General features: G+C 35.4%; 1 protein-coding gene across 1 annotated transcript in view; it reads right to left on the reverse strand.

Moving 5' to 3' along the window:
- Positions 1-26,411, reverse strand: part of ATG2B (autophagy related 2B) — a 73,389-nt gene that overhangs the window by 38,726 nt on the left and 8,252 nt on the right. Inside the window, exons 2-16 of the mRNA XM_069489475.1 lie at positions 22,634-22,796; positions 20,689-20,841; positions 20,020-20,122; positions 18,548-18,710; positions 16,924-17,103; positions 12,189-12,285; positions 11,486-11,671; positions 9,641-9,795; positions 9,442-9,547; positions 8,297-8,558; positions 6,858-7,008; positions 5,688-5,780; positions 4,974-5,162; positions 2,910-3,183; positions 874-976 (exon numbers count right to left, since the gene is read on the reverse strand). Of these exons, the coding sequence (XP_069345576.1) occupies positions 874-976; positions 2,910-3,183; positions 4,974-5,162; positions 5,688-5,780; positions 6,858-7,008; positions 8,297-8,558; positions 9,442-9,547; positions 9,641-9,795; positions 11,486-11,671; positions 12,189-12,285; positions 16,924-17,103; positions 18,548-18,710; positions 20,020-20,122; positions 20,689-20,841; positions 22,634-22,796 (2,378 nt within the window). The remainder of the gene's footprint in view (positions 1-873; positions 977-2,909; positions 3,184-4,973; positions 5,163-5,687; positions 5,781-6,857; positions 7,009-8,296; positions 8,559-9,441; positions 9,548-9,640; positions 9,796-11,485; positions 11,672-12,188; positions 12,286-16,923; positions 17,104-18,547; positions 18,711-20,019; positions 20,123-20,688; positions 20,842-22,633; positions 22,797-26,411) is intronic.

Below are 26,411 nucleotides of genomic sequence, written 5' to 3' on the forward strand. Positions count from 1 at the left end.
CAAACTGTTTCCTAATTTATGAAAGTCCTAATGTAAACTGTACTTCCAAATTACTTAATTGAAGTAGATCCAATTTTTATGATGAAAACTTGTGCCCTAAACACATGCTCATTATCAGGCACGTACTTACAATGCCTGTCCTAAGACTCTGGTAGGTCTAATACACAGTACAGAGGGGGTGTAAAAAAAAAAGCAGACAGGAAAATGCACAAAAATGATCATTTCAATTCTTTGAGAGTCTACAAATAGTATTAAATATAATAAAATGAATCATTATATCAAGTAAACTAAGTTCTTTTAAATATTAATATGATTCAAGCCTACTATCAGGCTAAAGAATGATTCCTCCTGCCTAAGAAATCCTGGAATAGTGGATCTCAAAGTCCAGCGGCACACTGAAATCACCTGGTATCATTTTTAAAATACACTGATGCCCAGACCCTATCTCAGAATCTTAGAGTAGGGCTCAAGAATCAGTATTTTGTAAAAGCTCCCGAGATTTGAAAAACACTGTCCTAAAGCAATAACTGCTTGTAACACTCATTTGACAATTAAGTAAATGGTGCCTTATATCTCTTCTACTGTAGCCTTGAAGTGTTTTTAAAATGGTAAATGATTATTTTGTCCCTCTAGACTATGTAACTTGAGATCAAAACAAATTTTATACTTCCTTCTCTCTCTCACACTAACATACACATTTCATAGAGTAGTGATCAATACTTTTTTTTATTTGACTTGTCCATGTTCCTCTGGGTTCTCTAATCAAGGCTGAATATTTTTAGCTTAAATTCAATGCCAAAATGTTGGTTAAAGGATGATACTTATTTTTTTTTAAAAGAAAATCCCATTAAACCTATATGTTTGCTTCCTCACCGTGGCCAGTCAAAGTCATCTGATGATGTTGTATCTCCATCTACTCCACTAGACACATGGAAAAACTTTATAGATGGTTCTCCTTTATCTTCCTGGAATGACCCTAATAAAACAAGACTGATTTACTGAAAAGCATTTCTTCTCAAGTGCTAAAAGAAAAGATCCTCTCAATCAGGAACACAATGCAGCATTAAGTTCTATAGCATTTATTCACTTGTTCCTATTTCATGTGTACATGTGGTAGACAGGATGAGCAGATAAATTAAAGATGCTGTTTTGTGTTCAAACTCAAATTCTTAAGTACCAATGTTTAATGTATAAGATGCATCATCATAACATAGTAAATAAAGCAGTTACCACATACTGAGTGCTATTAATTATTTCCTCATAAAAGAAACGTTTAGGCCAAGTGTGGTGGCTCACGCCTATAATCCTAGCACTCTGGGAGGCCGAAGCGGGAGGATCGTTTGAGCTCAGGAGTTCAAGACCAGCCTGAGCAAGAGCGAGACCCCATCTCTACTAAAAAATAGAAAGAAATTAGCTGGACAACTAAAAAAAAAAAAAAATAATAAATATATATATATATATATATATATATATATAAAAAAATATATATAAAACTTAGCCCGGCATGGTGGTGCATGCCTGTGATCCCAGCTATTTGGGAGGCTGAGGCAGTAGGATTGCTTGAGCCCAGGAGTTTGAGGTTGCTGTGAGCTAGGCTGATGTCACGGCACTCCAGCCTGGGCAACAGAGTGAGACTCTATCTCAAAAAATAAATAAATAAATAAATAAATAAAAAAGAAAGTTATGCAATTAATCTACCACTCACCCTGACTCACCCTGAGCTCCTATCCAATCCAAGAGTACCATCTCATCAAATGGCTCTAAGAAATATAAATAACTACATTTCCTAAATGTGTATTTTGCAGCAAGCACTGTAAGAATTACCTCTAGTCAAAATAACTCTATACATGTTTTTTCATTCCATTTTACAAATGAAGAAGAGCTTTCCTCCAGAATGAGTTTCTTGCCACTGGAGATAAGGGACAATCAGATCTAAAGGCCCTTTCAAGAAGTCTTAATTGGCAAAAGTCAATTGTAAATCTCTCTTAAGATATGTAGAACTCTTAACAAGGGAAGGGACACCCCTGCAGCCTGTTCCCACAGTGGGGGTGGAGGCAGGAGCAGGAGTGGGGCAGTGGAGTGTGGTCATAGAGGGAGGGTGGCAGCGGCAGGTGGTTTAGGAACCACAAGATGAAAGATCTTCCAGCGTTCTTCACAGACTTGCTTCAACGTAAGTTTTTATGTATATACGTGTGTGTGTGTGTGTGTGTGTGTGTGTATATATATAATTTTTTCCCCTTCATTAACTGAAAAGTAATGCAGAAAAACCCAAAACAGATTTTACAAAGGAAAACTCTGCACCAAAAAAAGGAAAGTAATGCAGAAGAACACAAAACAGGTTTTACAAAGAAAAGTCATGAGATTAGTTAGTATAATGGTTGAAAGCTCAAGCTCTCATGTCAAACTTGGGTTTGAATCTTGATTCTGCCATTGACTACAACATGATCTTGGAAGATACGTCCTTCTAAGTCCGTGGATTGCCTCACCTATGAAATTATAATTGGAAAAATTAAGCACATGGTGATTATGATGATTGAAGGGAACAAGATAATGTGTGTGAAGTGCTTGGCACAGTACCTAACATACAGGGCTCTCAATACATTCTATTACAAGCCCTACAACAAGTAAGTGATAGGTGGTAACAAAAACGTAGACTAAAGCACTGCATTCCCTAATAGAAAATAAGTATTTTAACAAAGTGACTAAATCATCATCCTTAATAATTTTTTTAAATGACTTATATCACATATCTACATACAATATGGGGGAAAAAAGTTGTTGTTCTTGTTTCCTAACATAAGGTTCTTTAATTTTACTATATTGTGGGGCTGTCAGATACTCCTGTGATGTAAGTTTCAGCAGCAGCTGTTTGCATCTAGTCTGGCTCTTTCACAGGCACACTGTCTTACCAACAAGTTCTCTAAACGTAAGTTCCAATTTCATTTGCTCTGGAGTTGACCCTCCTATAAATTCAGTCTTAAATTCTAGATCTGTGAATGCTAAATGAAGGATCTCCTTCTGAAGTGACTTCTTAAACCATGGTCCTCTTTCTTGATCTGATCGAAGATCAGGTATTGGGAAGCGAACAGAAAGGTTTAATGCTGGTGTGGCAACTTGTACCGATATCCGACAGTTTGCAGGGTTATGTGAATCATCTAGAAATACTTCAGCGAAAGCCTTGTGCTAAAACGTAAAACACCAAAAATATGCCAAAATATTAAATTCAGTAAGTAAACACAAATGACATTGGTATTCAACATTACAGTATGTACAATCACTCTTTCCCCACTCAGTATAATGCATTGAAATACAATTCAAATTAACTACTACCATACTAGTTGAGTGTAATGAAATTTTATAATGCAACAATTATTGGCAAAAGTGAAAACTGCTGCAAAAGTTAAACCCTGACATATTCTACAAAAACAAAAATAAATAAAGATAAAAACTGAACCAAAGTGAGGACAAATGTGCTATAGATGCATATATATCTTACTATTAATATAAACTGAAAAAGAAGTGTATAAATCAGCCTATCAACAAATTCAATATGGTTAAAAATCACTATAGTGTCCAACATTTAATCTGAAGGATTTATCTACCAATCTGCTACTTTAAAGACAATGTGAAATCAGGTGATTTATGCCAAATTTATGACTCATCTTTGTATTTCCAGGACTAAGCCCAGAGCCGGGCACATCATAGGTTCTAAATAAATATTCACTAAATGACTCACCCTGAGCTCCTATCCAATCCAAAGTTATAATCTCATCAAATGGCTCTAAGAAACCACAATGTATGCACCATTTACTCAAAGCCATGTTACAATGAAAGGGTCAAAGAGCATGCCATTCAAATAGACACCTATTTCTAATTTTTCTCTAAAATATATTCAAACTAATAAAGCTCTAGTCCACTGAAGGTGGACTCCTCAATTTCTTGAATCAGTCTCTAACCCCTTAAATTAGAAACCTCCTTTCTTATGCTAGACTTGGATTTTTAACAAAGCTATTCTGTCTCTCCTATTTGACTTTCTAATGCTAACCCTCACTCTTAAGCAAAAATAATTCAAGAGATTAAATCATCATCCCCATACATCTATAGCTAACAGCAAATATAGAGACTAGCCCACAATAATGTAAAATAATTAGCAATTGGTGACAATAAAAAAAAAGAATGCTAATTTTAATGTGAATGCTCACCACTACTAAGAGAGAAGCAAGTAAGTAGAAAAATAAAATATCTTTTTCCTTTTCTTTTTAACTAAAGTTGTCTCTGTCTGGTCCTGGTTTTATAGCACCCAAATTCCAGCCCTAAAATTCCTAATGAACTTCTTGCAAATCTGACTTATTTAATTTGCTTAGAAAAGACCTCAGGCACCAGATCTAAGTAAAAGTGATATAATGTGATGCTCAATAGATTATTTTCAAAAGCATATCCTATATTGTTTGGGCTACATCTTTTAGGTGTGTCAAGTAGTTTATTGAATGTGTAAATAGATAAAATTTTATGAAGATACTATAATCACAGTTTATAAAATTCAGATAAACACAGAAAAATAAAGGAAACCTAATTCTACTATAACACAATCAAAGCTAGCAAATGACATATTTCTATCCATTCTTTTTATATATATCAATTTTATTTACATACTTGTAATAGAAGTTTATGTGGAATAATATATTTTACTTTTTCACCTAATACTTCTTGAAGAGCCTTCTTCATGTTGCTACACCATCTTCATGACCATCATTTAAAATGACTGCATAATTTCATTCAGTATATTATCAAAAGTTACTTAGCTAGTCTACTACCAAGACATAAAAGATGTCCCTACTTTTTCATTATTACAAATAACATGGTTTTAATAATATATACTGTTTGTTAAGAATACTTAAGCCCAGAAATTATTCCAATAAACCTCTTAGCTAACTATAATTATGATTAGCATTTGCAACTTTTTGAATACTTACCAGACTAATATGCTTATTATATGAAGTATACATGTGGGATGCCATCATCTCTACTGTAGTAAGTTTCTGTGGTTGAAGCAAGGAATTTAACCTGTCCACAATACTGATATCCAGTTCACAACATACTGGACTTAATTTAATTTGTAATTCTGCCTTCTGAGGAACTGAACTAAGTCTTGCTTGAGTACCCTTAAAAAAAAAGGGGGGGGGAGGGCATTAATGTGATCACTAAAAATAATATGAAACTAGGTTAAAACCTTACACTTGTGACAATATACATCAAATGAAAATTTCCAGGTAGTCCCAATAATTTGGATATGCTTAAAAAAAGGAAAAGAGGCCAGGCGTGGTGGCTCATGCCTGTAATCCTAGCACTTTGGGAGGCCGAGGTGGGTGGATCGTTCGAGGTCAGGAGTTTGAGACCAGCGTGAGCAAGAGCGAGACCCCCCATCTCTACTAAAAATAGAAAGAAATTATCTAGACAGCTAAAAATATATATAGAAAAAAATTAGCCAGGCATGATGGCACATGCCTGTAGTCCCCAGCTACTTGGGAGGCTGAGGCAGGAGGATTGCTTAAGCCCAGGAGTTTGAGGTTGCTGTGAGCTAGGCTGACGCCACGGCACTCTAGCCCGGGCAAAAGAGCAGAGACGCTGTCTCAAAAAAAAAAGAAAAGAAAATTTACAGTTGGTAATTACATAAACAGATCTCTTACCTGGGATCCCCTATTCTCAGAATGCTTATAATGAAGCTGAAGACACACAGGGGGATGGGAATCCGTTCCTTCTTTGGAAAGGAACATTAAAAGCTTAAAAATAAAGATGAAGATAAATTAAATATAAGATAAGCTATAATTAATCACAAATTAATAGAGGGGACAACATAATAGAGAAAAGAGCTTTTTGAAGTCAGAAAAGCTGGCTTTAAATTTCATTTTTGTTACTTACTAGCAATGTGAATCTTAGACAAGTTAGTTAACTTCTACGATAGTATCTCATCTGCAAAATGTAGATGAGGATTCAAATAAATTAACACCCAAGAAAGTGCTTTAAAATTAAAACATATATATGGGCAAAGTACTAGTAATAAATGTTATTTTGACAGTTTTTAAAAGTTTTCCTAGGTTACTTTTATATTAGGAAAGAAAATAAGATTAACAGTAAATGAATACAAGACATTTCACTTGGCCGAGCGCAGTGGTTCACGCCTGTAATCCTAGCACTTTGGGAGGCCGAGGCAGGAGGATCTCTAAAAGGTCTCTAAAAGGTCTCTACTAAAAGATAGAAGAAATTATATGGACAACTAAAAATATATATAGAAAAAATTAGCCGGGCATGGTGGCACATGCCTGTAGTCCCAGCTACTCGGGAGGCTGAGGCAGGAGCATCGCTTAAGCCCAGGAGTTTGAGGTTGCTGTGAGCTAGGCTGATGCCACGGCACTCTAGCCTGGGCAACAGAGTGAGACTCTGTCTCAAAAAAAAAAAAAAAAAGACATTTCACTCGTCTTGAAAAGTGCTTAGCAAACAGCAAGCATTCAATAAATATTAATATTTGTTCAATAATAGAATTCTTCTGAAATGAAGAGTGTTATGAAAATGAGTGAAATGAAGTCATCTGTCTCATAACCTGTCTGCCACTCCTAACAAGTCAAGTCTAAAGTTCTAACAGATTCATAATGGCTTTGAATGACATACTTTAAAATCTGTTTCAACAGAACACAAATGCCAAAAAAAAAAAAAAGAAAAAAAAGAAAACAAAACCCCACAAACAATACTCCTTCTCCTATATGACTTCCTATATATTTCTTAAGAAAACTGTTACTCATACAATTATTAAAAAGATAGATTTAAAGAATAAATCGAAAGGAAAAACATTCAATATTTACCTCTGTATAGTGAGGAGGAATAGAATGAAAATCAGTTGGAAATAGGCACTCCAAAAACTCCATTTGCCCAATGGACATATCAGTACTAAAATATCGGGCAGCTGATCTTTGTCTTTGTTCATAGGACACTTTGATGCCAGTACTTATAAATCTATTATAAAAAATACAGCATTTAAGAGTATTCATACTTCTAAATTAAACAATGTATCATAAGTAGAATAGTAAACAGATGTTAACATATAACCATTATTCATCTGACAAGTTCAAATTGTTAGCAATAACTAATATTCCTAAGGATATTAAAGACTGCTTCAAATTTCCCATTCCCTGACATAAGATAAAGAAATCAGTTCTGTTAGTGGGAAATTTTCCAGGATATATTTATTTCCCAATACTGCTGTTCCTTCTTCCACATTTTAAAATTTACACTGCAGTGGATAAAATCTTACAAATCTGTAAAATATTTGAAATAGCTTCTGAGAATTATCTAAAAACATCATGCAATATTTTAAAAATCTCAGTCAGCCAGGCTCAAATGAAGTCTACCTCTAGTTTCTGTGGCTTGTGCTATATTTTCTACTGGTGATATTTGAAACCTTGGCAAAAATTGGAAGGGGAAAAAAATGTTTTTACAGTTTGATTATAAATACTATGGTCCTCACTTGCAGGGTTCTTTTTACTAGGTGTCAAAACTACTTTGCATATCAATTTTAATACTTCAAAAACATTAAAAAGATAAAAGCTTCAAGTATTTTCTAAGTATTAATATGTGCTAAACCCTTGTATAAAAATATCATTCAATAATTTATAGATCACTTTCATGGTAATAAAGAGAGTTTGTACATTAACAATACTATACGTACACATTCAATTATCTCCTCAACCCATGAAAGGATCACTGACTATTAGGACAGTTTTGATGTTTTTTTTTAAAGCAGAAGTTGAAAATGTAGCATCTAATCTGAGAATCAACCTTGGTGTTATTTCCCACCCCATGGCCAGTGGCAAATGGATCGTTTCCAAGTCGCTTCTCACTAGTTCATTCTACTCTCACCACCGTTGTCATCTCTGCTAATGCCAGTGATGGTAAGAACTCATCACTGATGGTAAGTTCTCATCACTGTAATGGTGTCAATAGGAATGATGGCAAAAGGTGGCCTAAGAAACCTGACAAGAGCAGGGCAGGGAGCTAAAGAGATAATTTAGAAAACTACAGATAATCTAGATCTTATATCTACATTGTTCTGCATACCAAATAACCTGAATGAGAGATTCCGCACTAAACATTTTTGCAGCATTGCAAGAAAACTTCATTCATTTCATTCACTTACAAATAAAATGTGAATTAGAAAAACAGATGTTAATAGGTAGGCAGAGGGATACAAAAGTCCACATTTGGTTCTTTTTAAAAGATCATTAACAAATATGAGAGAGTTTACCTAAGGTGATCATGTGAGCAAGCTTCTGCAAATATTGCTCGGAAAGACTTAAAATCTTCTGTTGAAAATCTTGCTGGATCAATCTTTTCTATACAAGTAAAGAAAGTTACTGCCATAGGTGTCAACGGATTAAGGTTCAGTGACGTTTCAGGTGGAGACAGAGGATCAATGTGAAGCACAGAGATTGAAAAGGTTCCCACAGCTAGTCTAAAAATAAGTTCAGGCCTGGATTCATCCACTGAAACAGATCTAGACGGGAGAGCTGAAATACATGTGTTAAAATTATACACTTAAAATACTTACATATCAAAATTATAAAACATTTACTCATTTATTAGCTTTAAAAAACAGTTATCCCATGACAGTTTGAATATTAAACAATTAATTTAAGTAAAAGAAAATATGCTGTTATCTTGCTGCATCTTATATCCATGATCCTTGATACTTGAAGTACCAAACAATGTGTTACAATAATAAATGTATGAACAAAGCTTTTCCATTAATAACACTGTATTGGAAAAGTCAAGATTAACAAAAAGCTGCTACCAAATTTTCCTTTAAGCCTGTGTCTATTTCAATTAAATTTTGAAGAAAAGAAACATCTGAGGTTCTCTTTTGAGGAATATGTAAACAGTGAAACAAAAACTAGACAGTTGACTGAGACTCCTAAACTGCAATAATAATATGAAACTTAGAGTATACTTTTTCACTAAAAATATTATTGTATTTAAATACACAAAGAATACAATGAATGAGCAACTTTTCTAAAACACTTCACAGTGAATTGTTTGACAATGTTTCATTTTCCTTCTAAACTTTGTTAAATGGACTAGACCAAAAAAAAAAAAAAAAAAATTATGAAGGAAAAGAAAAGAAGAAGTAGAATGGCATTTTTTAGAAAGAAACAAAATTGAGGCCAGGCCTGGTGGTGTGCACCTATAGTCCTAGCTACTCAGATGGCTGAGGCAGGGAATTGCTTGAGCCCACGAGTTGGAGGCTGCAGTGAGCTATGATCGCGCCACTGCACTCCAGCCTGGGCAACAGAGCGAGATCCTGTCTCAAAAAAAAAGAAACAAAATTGTTTTTAATTCTTAAACTTTAAAAAATTCCAGGGAAACTAACAGTAAATGTTTTACTTTACTTACCTGTTTTCTGTAAAGTTGCTGGGTGGACTAGGTTAGATGGAAATGTTGACCCTCTTACTGGCTGTTCTTTATGGTGATCAAGGAAATCTCCCCAAGTTGGCTGAAGCTATAAAAGATTTTATTTTAAAGCACATAAATAAGGTGTAGAATTTTAGAAGCAACTTTTTAAGGACAGAAGAAAAATTAAATGATACTTTACCACAGTAGCACTTAATGGAGATCCTGCTGGGGTATTTGTATATGTACTAGTTAATGATAACTCAAGGTCCATGTTTGGGGGGTCCCCCAGGGGTGGAAGAGAAGAGAGACTATGGGACATGTCCATATCAGCCATGGAGAAGAACACTTCTTCTTCTAGAGAGAATTAAACTTGGTCACATGTATTATAATTCTACCAATTCAAGTCTTAAAGTAAAATAATGTATGTTAACACAGTCTTCTTCCTTCAGAGTATATGAGATAGAGTGATGCCCCAAATTTCATGTTACTTCCAATGCGGTAATTAATTTGAATCCAAGATACTACTAGCATGGCCAGGCACAATGGCTCACGCCTGTAATCCTACCACTCTAGGAGGCTGAGATGGGAGGATCACTTGAGTTCAGGAGTTCGAGACCAGCCTGACCAAGAGCGAGACCCCGTCTCTACTAAAAATAGAAAGAAATAATCTGGACAGCTAAAAATATATATAGAAAAAAATTAGCCGGGCATGGTGGCGCATGCCTGTAGTCCCAGCTACTTGGGAGGCTGAGGCAGGAGGATTGCTTGAGCTCAGGAGTTTGAGGTTGCTGTGAGCTAGGCTGACTCCACGGCACTCTAGCCTGGGCAACAGAGCAAGAGTCTGTCTCAAAAAAAACAAGATACTAATAGCATAATAAAAACTCAAATAAGTTAACAAAGGATTAAGCTATCCTATTAATGAATATGCTTTGTTTTAAAGTTTAAAAACACATGACATGCAGTATTGCATATTATATTTTTGAATGCCACATCACAGTTTAGGAGTTAAAATCCAGACTTTAAAATAGTATAAATATAACGCAACCTCTGGTTTCATATGGATACAGTTATTTCTTGAAAAAAAAAAAAAAAAAAAGAAGGCCGGGTGCGGTGGCTCACGCCTATAATCCTAGCACTCTGGGAGGCCGAGGCAGGAGGATAGATTGCTCAAGGTCAGTAGTTCGAGACCAGCCTGACCAAGAGCGAGACCCCGTCTCTACTAAAAATAGAAAGAAATTATATGGACAGCTAAAAATATATATAGAAAAGTTAGCCAGGCATGGTGGCGCATGCCTGTAGTCCCAGCTACTCGGGAGGCTGAGGCAGAAGGATTGTTGGAGTCCAGGAGTTTGAGGTTGCTGTGAGCTAGGCTGACGCCATGGCACTCTAGCCCGGGCAACAGAGCGAGACTCTGTCTCAAAAAAAAAAGAAAAGAAAAGAGCCAAATACATTATTTAGAATTCTATTTATATTTCAGTTCCTTTTTTCTGGAGACTATAAATGCAAATGTAGTTTATTATGGTCAGCATTTCTTAAGAAGCCTCTAATTTTTATTTGGTTCAACATTCCATATTTAAATTGATTCTTATTATTTATAGTATTAGTGCTTATATGTTCTGAAATACCCATAATGTAAAGGAAGCTGGGTAAAGAGTATATTCCCATATAACTGATGGAAAGATTAGTAAAGAAAAGTTTTCTATTTAAAAGGATCTACTATAAATCATTATGTGAGCACATAATTTGACAAAATAATTGCTCCCAATTTAACTTTTCTACAAATTTATATTTTTGTAAATTGACTTTCCTTAGAATAAATCATCATTTATAAAACTACACAATCAAAAAAAGATACTACAGCACCTGTGTACTAGTGGACCACTGTAATGCTGTGGTTTGATCAACTTATAAACGAAAACTTTCTTACAGTATGGACCTTTTGTTCTTTCAATACCAAACTTCTTTTTTACAGCAGCCAAAATTAAGTTTAATTTTTCTATGGTGATAACATATGATTCTGATATCAACTGTTTGAGTTGCTTACCACGACTAGAAGGTGTACGGGCCGCATCTGTCTCATAAAAGCTTTGTTCTGAAGAAACACCCACAGAGAGGGAATCTTTTCTCAAATAATACCGGTTTAATTCCATCTGAATTCTATACTCGTCTTCCTGTTGCATCGGTCGATTTTTCCTGTCTTTATTAGCTAACCCTATTTTGCTAGAATTTTCTACAAGTATACAAAAAGAAAGCAAAACAGTAATTAAATTTGGAGTTACTTAAGCATTTCTTTCCCAGAACACATTTATTCAATCCCAATAGCAACTTAACACCTGTGTAAAACCACTGCTATTTAATGAGTGATCTAAGCAATGGCTTTCAGTAACTGGCCAGGAATCACAAATCTTACCTCTGATAGATGAGTCATTAAAAATATTTTTAAATGTGTGCTACTTACTGTGTTCAAGAATTATACTTTCTCAGTTTATGAAGTACTATTCCCAACCACAGAAGTAAATCAGAACAATTTTGAAAAAGTTAAGAATGTGACACAAATAATCTGAATGCAAACCTGTGCCATGGTAACACAATTCAAAAGACCCAGTCAAACTTAACTATTTAGGACTTATTTACAATAGACCTTTGATTTCACATATTCAAAAATAACAGACATTCCTGTATGTATTTATATATTTTAATTTAAAAGTTTTAAAAAATTAAAGGTAATAATTAACAGTTATACTTGCCTGGTCCAGCAATAGCTGCTAACATATCCAAAAGCAAATGCACCTGTCTTGGTGACAGGAATAGATGAATAGAGTCTATCTGTCCATCAACATCCAACTTAACAAAAAAAAAAAAAAAAAATTTAGGATGAATAACTCTTTATAACCTCACCACCATAAATATTGGTATATTTTCATGCACTGAGATGACTACAGATTCTTTAGCCTTGGATTCTTTCACCTAAGATTCTCTCTACTAATTCACACAATCTAAATGAAAAGACTTAAAGGTCACCAAACTATTGTCCTAAGGGGAAAAATCCACCGGAGAAATTCCATGTTTGCAAGTCCAATGTCATACTTTTTGTCTCTTTAAGTCTTCTAAGTATTTAAGGAAGCTGTAAGACAGTTTCCAAGAAAAAATATTAAGGTAGCAATAGTACAGTATTCACTGACTTTAGAAAGACTAAGCCAAAAGCCAATAAAGTTGGCTTTCATGAGTCTACCATGGATCGCCTTCTGTAGCAGAGCATGTTGAGGACCTTCTCTGCCAACAGTGTGCCTCTCCCAAATGCTTACTGTGTTCCACAAAGCCTGCTCTCTCCTGGGCATGGGAGTGGAAACCACAGCAGAGATGGGGGTGGAAGATCGTAGTTATGTAGACTTCCCTTCTCTTTTTCAACTCTTTGCCCATTTTTCCTCCTAGAAATAAAAGCTCCATCCCAATCTCTTCCTGATTCCTATATACTCTGAAAAAAGCAATTACTCTGTTCTTTATACTACATTCTAAAAAGTTGAACATCCCTGCCTTACTTTTCATTTACCTTCTCTTATTTCTAGTATGCTAACACTGACTCCTATTATCTTTGTGCTATTTTGTAATTGAAAATAATTTAATTAATAAAACACATTTATATTTGGAAAACAGCTTTTTCCTCGAGAGAAAAACAAATTCCTTCTGATTCTAAAAACAAAAAATAAATTACACAGTGACTCTGAGAAACTTCCATGATCTAAGAATACATTCTCCAATAATAATAATAATTATTATCACTTTTATTTTTGAGCACTGGGGTTCCATGTTAAGTGCTTTTATATATATTTCCTCTAATTCTTATTATTGTTCCTGATTTACAGATAAGGAAATAAGTCAAAGAGATTAAGTGACTTGCACAAGGCCATGTAACAGATCCAGAGCTGGGTTTTAATCTAGGCTGATCTGGATAGAACGCCCTCCCTCCTTCCACCCACAGTGTAGCTCCCCTGTTCTACCCACAGACTGCTTGTTTTGTGGGCTCCGTACTGACTGCTGATGTACCAGACCAGCAAGTAATTAAGGCTAGGGGGAGTGGGAAAATGTGTTTCTGATTATATGCCAAATTTCCAAATTGTTTTTTAATTTATTATTATTGAAATCACAATCTCTGACCTTCATTACAATAGACAATCATCATTTCTAATTCATAGAAATTAAAATTTTCATAGAAATATTTCATTATTTATACATTCTGAGTTTGGCATACAAAGAACAAAGTACATATTAATTTCTTTTGAAAATAATATAAAAGAACAGAACAACTAAAAAACAAATTACAACTCAATTGTAACATGGTAACTGAGACAAAACATCTCTAAATTCAACACCAGTGGTCCCCTATTTTCATATGAATGCATTCCCAAAAACACATGCTAAAACTGAATACATAAAACACCAGACTTACTACTGCAGGGAATACTATTCTGAGACCTAAGGAAAAAACCGGGAAACATTTCATAACATTTTGAACCCACAGTTGGTAGACTTAAGTCTGGTGAATATCAGAAAGAGACTAAAGATGTGACACTTTAAGCACCTCTAATTAATGGCATCTTTGTCTATGCTATATTGTTATAAGATCTTCTTGCTTCTCAATGCTCTAATATCCAGAACTTTTGTTTTTCCATTTAGCACCATTTGCATTAAATAAGAGTAAAATGTACTCAAATACTCAAGTTATTACACAAAAATTACTGTATAGGAAAGGATGGTAATATCTCCAAATATTAAATACTAGCTGGCAGACAATGCCACTATGCAATATTTCTAGATGTTCATTTGTCATCTAATAATCAGGACTCTAAAAGTAACATACAAATGTATAATGTTTTATTGTAAAAGGCATTTACATAAATCTATACATAATGTGCAAAAGTTTGAGTTTCCATGGATCAAAACATGCAAACATTGAGGACTATACATAATTAACCAAAACAGAACTATAAAAGTCATTGCTATGATTCTTTCTTCTTAAAGAAATAGCAAGTGCATTCCCCCAAGACAGAGACACCTTAGTTTCCCAAGGATGTTACCACAGCAGGGGATCCCCGAAGTGTTTACACACACTTTTGACTATCTGCTCCATTAACAATCTCACCGTGCTATTTTATGAAGAGGTTTAAGACCTTGTGAAAGGATTTTGTACCAGTTGAAGGACAGAGCACTAAACAAAGGGAGAGGGGAGTAATCAATCAGTAATAGGAATGTCTTCATTCTAATCATCAGTTTCCTCCTCTTCCTCCTCCAACTCTTGTCAAGTATTCCAATCCAAGGAAAGATTTCTGGGGATTCTTCAATCCTCTAAAAATCTTTTTATGTATATTCACATGTATTTAGTGGCTCCCTTTTCCACGTTCCCATAGCAATGTCCATATCCCTTACCGCATCTTTTACTAAGGCAAAGACTGTATTCCACTCGTCTTTGCATCTGTCCCAAGAACTTGCACAAGGCCTGGCTTACAGTAGTCACTAGAACATCTACAACTAGGTAGATCAATAAATAAAATAAATAAATCCTGGTATCTTCTTAATTTAAACTACATTTTATAGAGATTATATAGAAAACTTGTTTTCAAAGACTGAAAAGAATGCTTGACAAATTCATTTTTAACTGACTAAATAAATTCAAGTTTCCTGGTTCTCCAAAAGACTGATTAATATTGTTCCCTAAGAAACAGATACAGTTGTTTTTATATACTGTCTTCAAAAAGCTGTGAGGCATAATGGAAAGGTCAATCTCTTTCCACAACTATATAAAAATGAGTTATTCTGCTCAAAATAGATGGGTAAATATTTTTATATATATAAATAAACATCTTCTATGGTCAACTTCTTCCTTTCCAAATTTATTTTCCTTTAAACTTAAGTTTATGATGATAGAAGGAGACTATTTAATACCTTCCTAGTTATCTGAACCAACGACACCATGCCTAATAGAAAAAGGAGGGGTATTTTGTTTCTGAATTGTTAAGACAGGGGAGAGCAAGTGTAAGAGACAGCTCTTTATAAAACCTGAGTTGAAGCAATAGGACAAAGGCAGTCCTCACATAAATTTTGTGACTTAAGGACAGAGGCATCAACTGACAGTAAAAATGCTAACTCTGAGTGGATTAACAAAATGTGGTATATGTATAACATGGAGTACTACTCAGCCATAAAAAAGGAAGAATTAATGCCTTTTGTAGCAATGTGGATGAACTGGAGACCATTCTCCTAAGTGAAGTATCTCAAGAATGGAAAAACAAACAGCACATGTACTCTCTAATAAATTGGACCAGATGGGCACACATGTGCACAGAGGGAAGTAATTGTACAAGTCACTGGAAATGAAGCAGGGGGAGGGGCGAAGAGCAGAAGGATAAAAACCTACCTAATGGGTACATTGAACACTATTCCGGTGATGGTCACACTTGTAGCCCTGACTCAAGCACTACAAAAGCTACCAACATAACAAAACATTTGTACCCCCTTAATATTTTGAAATAAAAAAAATGCTAACTCTGAGATAGCGGGTACCTTAATTTATCGGTCCCCAACCTTTTTGGCACCAGGGACCAGTTTCATGGAAGACAATTTTTCCACGGACCTGGGGATGGGGAAATGGTTTGGGGATGATTCAAGTACATTACATTTATTGTGCAGTCAAACCTCTCTGTGGGCCAGGCATGGTGGCTCACACCTGTAATCCTAGTACTCTGGGAAGCCGAGGTGGGAGGATTGCTCAAGCTCAGGAGTTTGAGACCAGCCTGAGCAAGAGTGAGACCCGGCCTATACTAAAAAAATAGAAAAATCAGCCAGGCACAGTGGCATGTACCTGTAGTCCCGGCTACTCAAGAGGCTGATGCAGGAGGATCGCTTGAGCCTAAGAGTTTGAGGCCGCAGTGAGCTATGATGACACCACTGCACTCTACCCAGGACAACAGAGTAAGACTCTGTCTCAAAAAAAAAAAACAAAAAAACAAACAACAAAAAAAAAAACCAAACCTCTGTGCTAACGATAATCTGTATTTGCAGCCACTCCCCAGCACTAGCATCACCGACTCAGCTCCACCTCAGATCATCAGGTGTTAGATTCTCATAAGGAGAGCACAAACCTTCCTCCCTCACACGTGCAGTTTACAGTAGGGTCCCTGCTCCCATGAGAATCCAGTGCCTCCGCTAATCTGACAGGAGGAGGAGCTTATGCTGGGATGCCAGGGATGGGAAGTGGCTGTAAATACAGACGAAGCTTCACTCACTCACAAGGCACTCACCTCCTGCTGTGCGGTTGGTTTCTAACAGGCCATGGATAGGTACCAGTCTGTGGCCCAGGGGTTGGGGACTGCAGCCTTAGTTACAGGAAAATCTATAGTAATCAGTAAGTGGGTCACCGTGTATAGATTAAAGAATATTTGTACTTTTATTTTTGTTTTTGCTGTAGAAAATAAAACAAACACTGACCTTAGCTCCAGGAAGTACTTCATTCTGTTTAAACGTGACACTCAACTCCAACCTACCAATTAACCCTCCAATCTGCACTGGGTCAGAGGGTGCAATCTCCGGTAAATTTCTAGTTAGTTGTGGGTGTGGCTCATAAATAATTTTGGGATTCCAGCTAGGTGACAGCTTGGGCTCAGTTTCCTACGATAATGCAATAAAAATAAAGAAGTTATTTAAAATATTTTAGTATAAATAAATTGAAATGTAAAACGTAAATGTCAACTTAAGAACAAAATATTTGACATGTAAAACCATACTATAGGCCGGGCATGGTGGCTCACGCCTGTAATTCTAGCACTCTGGGAAGCTGAGGCGTGTGGATCGTTTGAGCTCAGGAGTTCGAGACCAGCCTGAGCAAGAGCGAGACCCCGTCTCCACTAAAACCAGAAAGAAATTAGCTGGACAACTAAAAATATATGTAGAAAAAATTAGCCGGGCATGGTGGCACATGTCTGTAGTCCCAGCTACTCGGGAGGCTGAGGCAGGAGGATTGCTTGAGCTCAGGAGTTTGAGGTTGCTGTGAGCTAGGCTGACACCACGGCACTCTAGCCTGGGCAACAGAGTGAGACTCTGTCTCAAAAAAAAAAACCCATATTATATATACTATGTTACAATGGATCAACCAGTAGTGTATAGCTAAAATGAAACACAGTAACATGTTAGTATACTAAGTAGTTAATAAAAGCAAATCATGAAAAAAGACTTTATTTAAAAGGAACAGTATCTATTCAAGTTATAGCAATAAGAAAACCTAACAGATATTGTATAATTTTTTAAAACTTGATTTATGAAATAACATAAAAGATAAATTAAGGAATGACCGATTTGTAAAAGAACTCTGCTTTTGGAATGGAGCAACAAAGTCCCTTAATTATAAAGCTTTTTTAAGATATGATTTGTAAGATAAAGTTTCAGCAATACATTTACTATGTAAATAGGAATATTGCTTGATTTCCTCTGTTTTTATTATAAAGTGATATTAGATGTTAATACAGGCTGACCATCCTGAATCCAAAATGTTCCAAAATCCAAAATTTTTTGAGCACCAAAATGACACAAGTGGAAAATTTCACACCTGACCTCAAGCGATGGGTGGTAGCCAAAACGCAGTCAAACTTTGTTTCATGCACAAAATTAGTTAAAATATTGTATAAAATTATGTTCAGGCTATGTGAATAAAGTATATATGAAACAGAAATGAATTTTGTGTTTAAACTTGGGTCCCATGCCCAAGATACCTCATTATGCATATGATAATATTCAAAAATCCAAAAATTCTGAATTACAAAATAGTCTGCTCCCAAGCATTTCAGATAAGGGATACTCAACCTGTATACATTTTCCCCCAAGACACAGTATCCAACGTTTCTCTATCAAATTAATACACAGTACAATGGTACGAAATGCGTTAATTATAAATGAGTACTAGGAAATATATATCCCCATTACTGAATATTTGTGCTAATCCCCAAAATAGATAAAGACTCATTAACACATATATCCTAGCAAAATGTAATAGCCCTCATTTAAACCTTTTAAAAAATCCATGATTATGATTTTGGGTTTTTTGTTTTGTTTTTCTTACCACTGGTGCAGTAGAACACACTGGGGAAGACTTTGCTGATGCAGAAAATTCATCCCAAAAGAGAGACACTCCAGAGAGCTGAAGTAACTTGTGAGCAAAAGCTGTGGGTTGATGTACATTAATTCCTGAGGATTCATCAGCAGTTTCATCACAGTATACAGTTCTAAAATTTAAAAACAAAGAGAACATTTACACAAAGCTTCTAGAAAAATCAGTTTGCAATAAGAAATGTGCACAATTTTTTAAAGTTAAAGTGATTTTCAAGTGCTAGCACTTCTTAGAATATGCCTACAATGTGGTCAGCAGCATCATGCTTTACTACAGTTAAGTATTTACATGAACAGAACTTAACATCAAGAAACATAATTTCAGGAAGCTTAAATTTGGGGAAAAAATTAATAACTTCCTAAGGCTAGCTTTAAGGAAAACAATTCCTGCACTCCTCCACAAAACATCTCTTGGTAACAGTAAGATAGTATTTGGCTCCAAGTCACAGGCCTGACATGAATGACATTTAATTTCATGTGTAACTAATCTTAAACAAAATACAGAATGTGGTTCTTGGACACAGATCTATAGATATTGGGAGGAAAAAAAAGAATGTGTTTCTAAATGCATGAGATTTTAGATACTTTTTAAATATACCATTTAAGGTAATGTACTCTTATTCAAAGGTCTGTTAATAATAACTATTTTACTAATCGGTGTGTTTTGTGAAAGACAGAAGCCATAACATGTCTGCTTAAAATTCTATAAAGGCCCCCAGTAGATACACACACAAAGTGTCTTTGGGGCTCAGTGTGCCTGCCTCATCCTGCTCATTTCTGTTGGAGGTTCATGCAGCATTATGACACAAGTGAACAGGTGATATCTCAAATCAACACCCAGGTGTGTGTATATAAAGTAATCCCTGTTTTAGACCTTATTTATAGGGGCTCCAGGCGGCCATACAAAGAAAACCAAAAGCAACGTGTTTGTATCTTTTTAAGTAAATCACTATTGCAGATATTGATTTTAAAATACTCCTCTCAGAATCCTCAAAAGAAACAGTGGCCTTAGCCTTTCTCACTAAAGCAGCTTTAAGGTTAAGCAGGACAAAGCAAAAGACTTTCATATTAAATGGAACATGCCTAAATATTGCATTGTTCACGTGAAAAAACAGACACTCTCCCACAGGAGTGCCTTGAATTTAGCAGCAACCAAATAATTATTATTTTGATTTGATGGTAACTAAAAGAGAATTACTTGCTTTGAATTCAACATAGGATTATATATAATTATACCCCAACTGTACTTTAAGTTTTCAATAATGGGATTAGAACATAACTTGGAGAGCAACACTTTACTCTGAAATTATGGAATATTGCAATATTTTAATTTAATATCATCACCTCTAATCTCACAAAGGCATCCCAAAATTTAATGTGAGAGTTACAATAGGGTCATTTGTTTTCAAGTGTAAGAATTCTTACCTTTCTATTCGAATTTCAAGTGCAGTTCCAGTTTTGGAATTTTCTGGCACATGTTCAATTCTCAAAACGGTGTCTATAAAAGTTACCTTTACTCTTCTTAGTACTAGAGTAAACAAGTAATTGTCAATGTAAGAGACCATATTTATACTACATAAAACTAAATAAAAACTTCCAATAAAAGGAATAAATACTAGTTTGATAAGAACTTACAAAACAAAGAAGCTGACTTTCTTTCCTTTCAAATCCCCAAATCCTAGATTTTGTAATAAATATTTTGCCTTACTGAGCATTTACCCATGTTACATCTCAATAGACACTTGGGACAATGACTAACACTGTTAGATTCTAATCCTTTTGTTATGCAAGAATAATAAAATAAGCAAAAAAGAAACTAAGGTATAAAAGAAACAACAAGCAATTAAATTTAATACAATATTTTAAATAATCTAAATAAACTCAATTCTGAACTTCTAAAGTGAGAGCAGCAATTCTTTTAAAAAACATTCCTTTATATGCATCTAATTTCTGGCCTTGGGTAAAAAAAAGATAAAAAAAAAAGAAATAAAAAAAAACACTCCAGTGGATTTGCCATATACAAGGCTTATTAAATAAAGGTACTAAATTGTTAAACAAAATCTAAAATTTTAAAAATGCTTAATAATGCCAAACCTGTTTCAATGGTTTCAGCAAACTTTTCAAGTCCTTCAAAAGGCTGGGTTCCTTCTCCTTGTTCATCTGTTAGTTTCTGGCTAAGACATTCTTTCGCCAATTGCATACTGCTAGTCATAAAACTTGACCAATACATAGGCTCAGAACCAGTTGCTGCAGAAAAAATAAATTAATCCTAAACAATTTCTCAGAGTTACAACAATGCCGTTTCTGAAAATGCCATATTACAAATAGATGAATTCTTAATTCCCCATGAGAATATTAGCATCATGGTGTACCACTCAGGCAAACAACATTCTCGAAATTACTCTTGAGATTGAACTATTACCTTATAATTGAGAAGGAAAAAAAAACAAATCACAGAAAAAAGTGCGGAGATATGTGTTCTCATGACATGTTATATTTTTACCAAATATTAATTCATGTATTCATCCAACAAGTATTTAATGGGAATCCTACACATACATGGTATCATTCTAAATATCATAGAGCAAGGATTAACTTTTTCTGTAAAGGATCGTAATAATTTAGGCTTTGTAGGCCATATGGTCTATATAACAACTACTCAACTGTCACATTCTAGTGCAAAAGCAGCCATTGAAAGCAAATAAACAAATAAGTATGGCTGTATTCCAATAAAACAAATAAGTATGGCCATATTACAAAAACAGGTGTGAGGCCCAATTTGGCCTGCAGACCATACTTTGCTAACCCTGTTGTAGGGGATAGAAAAATAATTATGAATTCTGCCCTCAGAGAACCTATAATATAGTGGAAGAAGATATGATTAAGAAGAATTAGTAGGCAACTACTGAGCTTTCTTACCATTGTGAAAGCTAAGAGAACACGTTAATTCTTCTAGCTGAGGGAATTAACAGGAAATCTAGCCAAGACAGCAGATGATCGGGGCTTTGGAAATTAGTATAAATGTAGATGAAATAGAAGAGCATCCTTGGAGGAGGAAACACATGAACTGTGAAAAATCATTTCCAGATTTTCCCTCGTGAGAAAATTCTACCACATCTCCTTATTCAAAACAAACTGGCAGAGATTACTAGAATTATTGCCTTCCAAAATGGAATTTAAAAACTCTTCTAATGGAATATTTTAAAAGTAAGGGAAAAATATTTAAAAGTGTGACTTTCTATAAGAAAATATTGTATCTACTCATCATGGTTAAAATATAGAATATTCTTATAAATTAAATACCAGATTATTAGAAAGGATTTCCATACATGTATTATCAATTTTTAAAATACAGGTCACAATAATTCTACCAAGCGTAAGTTAAACCCTAGTGTTTTAGGCAGCACTTGGGATTATAACTCTATCATTTCATAGCAACATACCTTTCCACCTAGATTTATCAATTCTATCATCTTTTCTACATTTATAAGTAGGTATTCTACGATAAAGAAAAGCATTCCTTCTCCCTGTCCGCCTCACATACTTATTTATTTGTATCAGTGTGGACTTAGGGATTTCCTTTTATTTAGTGTGTTATAATCCATTATTGTCATTATTCTTTTTAATACTCAAGTTGTCCCAGATTTGGCCAATGGAAGCCCCTTGAAGCCCAATTCTGTGTCCTTTTGACATTTCTCCATCAATATTTGAGCACCCTTCCTCGCTTTCTGACACAATACTTTAATCTTTAAAATACAAATCTTTAAAACAGAAATTACTTTAGATAATTGGTAACAAATAATTACATAAACCAAATCATCTCTTTTACTAAAGTTTCTATGAATAAATAGGGAAGCAAGCAACTCTAAAGATATAATCATACCCTACATAGAGCCACGTCCTACTATTTTATCAACTGAAAATCTTACAAATACGAAGCAATGAATCAAATACTGAATTTAACGCGATCAGGTTACTTTTCTAATCACTAAAGGATAAAAATAGAAACAAATAAAACAGAATCATATAACACACCTACCTAAGCGAGGCCTTGGTCGAAAGACCATTTCTAACCCTTTCACTTCCAGTGCACAATTATCCTGTAGCAAGGAGCCCCATGGAACTGACAAAGAAATTGACTGAATGAATCCTTCAGTGACTTCTAAAGGTGCATCTGCTGACTCCAGGATTTCATTGAGACACTAAAGAGAAGAAAAACCAAGTTAATTTTGAAATCACAAGAACACGAAATTGTTAACTTAAAGATGTCAAATATGCCCACACGTGTCAGGCACTGGAGATAAAGAAAGCAGAGACCAAGATAAAGATGACTCCTAGTCCTCACTAAACTTGTAAGATAGTATACCATGAAAAAGATGCGTAATTAAAGTGTGATGAGTTGTATGACAGAGGACGTACACTGTGCTATTTGAGTACGTAACAGAACCTATCCCAGACATTCAAGGCAGGCCACCTGAGGGAGTGCAATTTTAAACTGAGATCAGAAGACTGAGAAGGAGTTAACCAGGCAAAGTGGTCCAGGCAGAGACAACAGCATGTGAAAGGATTCAAAGAAAGCACAAGTCAGAGAAGTACAAGCGCACACATTTGCTACACAGAGTATTTGAGGGGGAAAAAAAGTTGCTTTAGGCTTTAGTGTGCCAGCGCAAAGAGCCAGATATAAGGCTACAGACATAAGGGAGAGTAGGATCCAAAGAGCCTTGTAATATACGTTAAAGAGTCTGAACTTTATCTTCAGGGCAATGTGAAGCCATTGAAGAATTTAAGCAAGGATGCCATGATGGGATTCAGACTTTTAGTGGACCCCTCTTGCTGCCATGTGCAGCATGAATTGAACAAAAGCAAAACACAAGCAGAAAGGTTGTTATGAGTAGCAGAAGCTAGAAAAATTGGGTTGGCAAGGACAGCAACACTGAGGACAGTTAGAAGTGCATGGAGTTTTGTAATGTATTTAGGAAGTATGAGAATTAATTGGCATGATGAGGGGTAAAAAGCAGGAATTAAGAATGACACTCAGGATGAAGCCTGGGCGACTGCTTAGATAGAGGTGCCACTTACTGAGACAGAGAAACCTAGGGAAGCAGATTAGGAGGAAGACAGGGGGTTCAGTTCCAAAGTACATTTAAGGAGACATCCAGGTGGAGGTGTCAAGGACACAGCTACATTTCCTGGTCTAGAGCTCAGGAGAGCCATCTGGGCTGGAGATGCAGATGGGCATAACCTTACAGGGTAACTGAAGCCACAGGGTGAGGAGAGGTGCCTTTGGGAACTTACACAGAGTAAAATGATAGGAGGCCTAAGACAGAACTCTAAGAAACACTAACATTTAAGAAATGGGTTAAGAAAGAGGACCCTGCAAACAAAACTACAAAAAAGAACAAACAGAAATAGAAGGAAAATCAAAAGAACTTCATATCCCAGAAAATTGTGGAAAGACAATATGCGCTTTTCTGGGTGGTTAAATGCAACAAAAGCTAACAAGAAGTCAAAGATTTTTAAATGTCCACTGGATTCAGTGATATTAAAGCCTTAGTGATCCCAATGAAAGCAATTTCAGTGGTGTGGTAGTGCAAACAAGACTGTAACAGAAGGAAGATAGAATGAATGTAAATGCAATTAGCAGAACAATTCAATGCAACTTTTTTTACAACGTATTTTTTTTTTTTTTTTTCCCTCTGAGACAGGGTCTCACTCTGTTGCCTGGGCTAGAGTGCCATGGCATCAGCCTAGCTCACAGCAACCTCAAACTCCTGGGCTCATGCGATCCTCCTGCCTCAGCCTCCCGAGCAGCTGGGACTACAGGCATGCGCCACCATGCCCGGCTAATTTTTTTGTATATATATTTTTAGCTGTCCAGATCATTTCTTTCCATTTTTAGTAGAGACGGGGTCTCGCTCTTGCTCAGGCTGGTTCGAACTCCTGAGCTCAACGATCCACCTGCCTCGGCCTCCCAGAGTGCTAGGATTACAAGCGTGAGCCACTGCACCTGGCCTACAATGTACTTTTTAAATTAAAATAACAAATATTTATTCAACGCCAGCTTATATGTAAGGTACATCCTGCATGCTATGTTGCATAGGGGAGTATCATATTTCTTTGTCTACACTCTAGTGTTAAATAGTGAGATTTGGATTGGCTCAGCACTTATTTTTGATCACTAGTTTAAAATGTTTTCCTTAAGTTGGGGTTTGTGTAATCCTAAAGACTTTCCAAGGAGTACATGGGTATAGATGGTTTTAAGGTATCAACATCCTGATCCTTAACCTCCAAATATATTCTTTCCTAAAATTGAGAAGAGCACATACAATGGTGGTATTACATACAGTCTCCTGTCCCATAGTCCTTCATACAATCTTCTTTCTCCCACTTAGCCAAAAAAGCTGTATCTTTCTCCTTTCCTAAATCCTCTCTTATTGTAGTGTCTAAGGTATATAAACCTCCAGACAGGACCAGTAGTGCATTTTCTGTTCTTTCCCTATCTTACACATTTTTGGGGGCATGACACTCACAGAAATTCAAAGAACTAAGTGATATTGCTACTGCAAAATCCCTCAATTCTCATCTACTTATTTATGACATCAGTATTTCTCAAGCTTGTATCTGTTTTCAAAATTTAGAATAAAATTTATGCTGAGCCCTGTTGAATTGTTGCTGTAAGTATATTCACCTACAGATGCATTAACTAATTAGAGAGGAGGGAAACACAACCCATCCATATTGTTAAGAAATTTATTTCCAATAAAAGTTTTTATATTTGATTATCAAAATGCCTATTTATATTGTTTTGATCAACTGCGCACTTACAATAATTGTAATTACAACACAATCCAGGGGGAAAATCTTAACACTTAAAGCCTAAGGATTATCTGAACGAGATACAGTCAAATGCCATATAACAACATTTGGTCAACGACAGACCACCTACAGGACAGTGATCCTATAAGATTATAATGGAGCTGAAAAATTCCTATCATCTAGTGACATTGTAGCCATCATGACCTCTTAGCACAATAAACTATTCACGTTTGTGGTGACGGTGGTATAAACAAACCTACTGCGCTGCCAATCAAATAAAAGTACAGCACATACAATTATTTACAGTACATAATACTCGATAATGATAATAAATGTTACTGGTTTATGTATTTACTGTGCTTTCATCATTATTTTAGAGTGTACTCCTTCTACTTATATTAAAAGAAGTTAACCATAAAACAGCCCAGGCAAGTCCTTCAGGAAGTATCTAGAAGAAGCCACTGATATCGTAGGACACAACAGTTCCTGCGTGTTACTGCCCCTGAAGACCTTCCAGTGGGACAAGATGTGATGGTGGAAGACAGTGAGTGACACTGATGATCCTCACCCTGTGCAGGCCTAGGCTAATGTGTGTGTATGTCTCAGTTTTTACAAAAAAAAAAAAAAAAAAACCTTAAAATATAAAAAAATTAAAGATTTTAAAAATAGAAAAAAGTTCATAGAATAAGGATATAAAGAAAATATGTACAGCTATACCATGTTTTAAGCTATACTTAGTAATAGTACTCTATTACAAAAGAATAAAAGTTTTAAAAATGTAAACATTTATAAATTTTAAAAGTTACAGTAAAATAAGGTTTATTATGGAAGAAAGAAAAATATTTTTATAAATGTAGTGCAGCCAAAGTATACAGTTTATAAAGCCTATAGTAATGTATAATAACGTCCCAGACCTTCACATTCACTCACCACTCACTCACTGACTCACCCAGAGCAACTTCCAGTCCTATAACCTACATTCATGATAAGTGCCCTTTACA

This window comes from Eulemur rufifrons, chromosome 2 (assembly GCF_041146395.1).
Source record: "Eulemur rufifrons isolate Redbay chromosome 2, OSU_ERuf_1, whole genome shotgun sequence".
In the NCBI taxonomy this organism is placed as follows: Eukaryota; Metazoa; Chordata; class Mammalia; order Primates; family Lemuridae; genus Eulemur; species Eulemur rufifrons.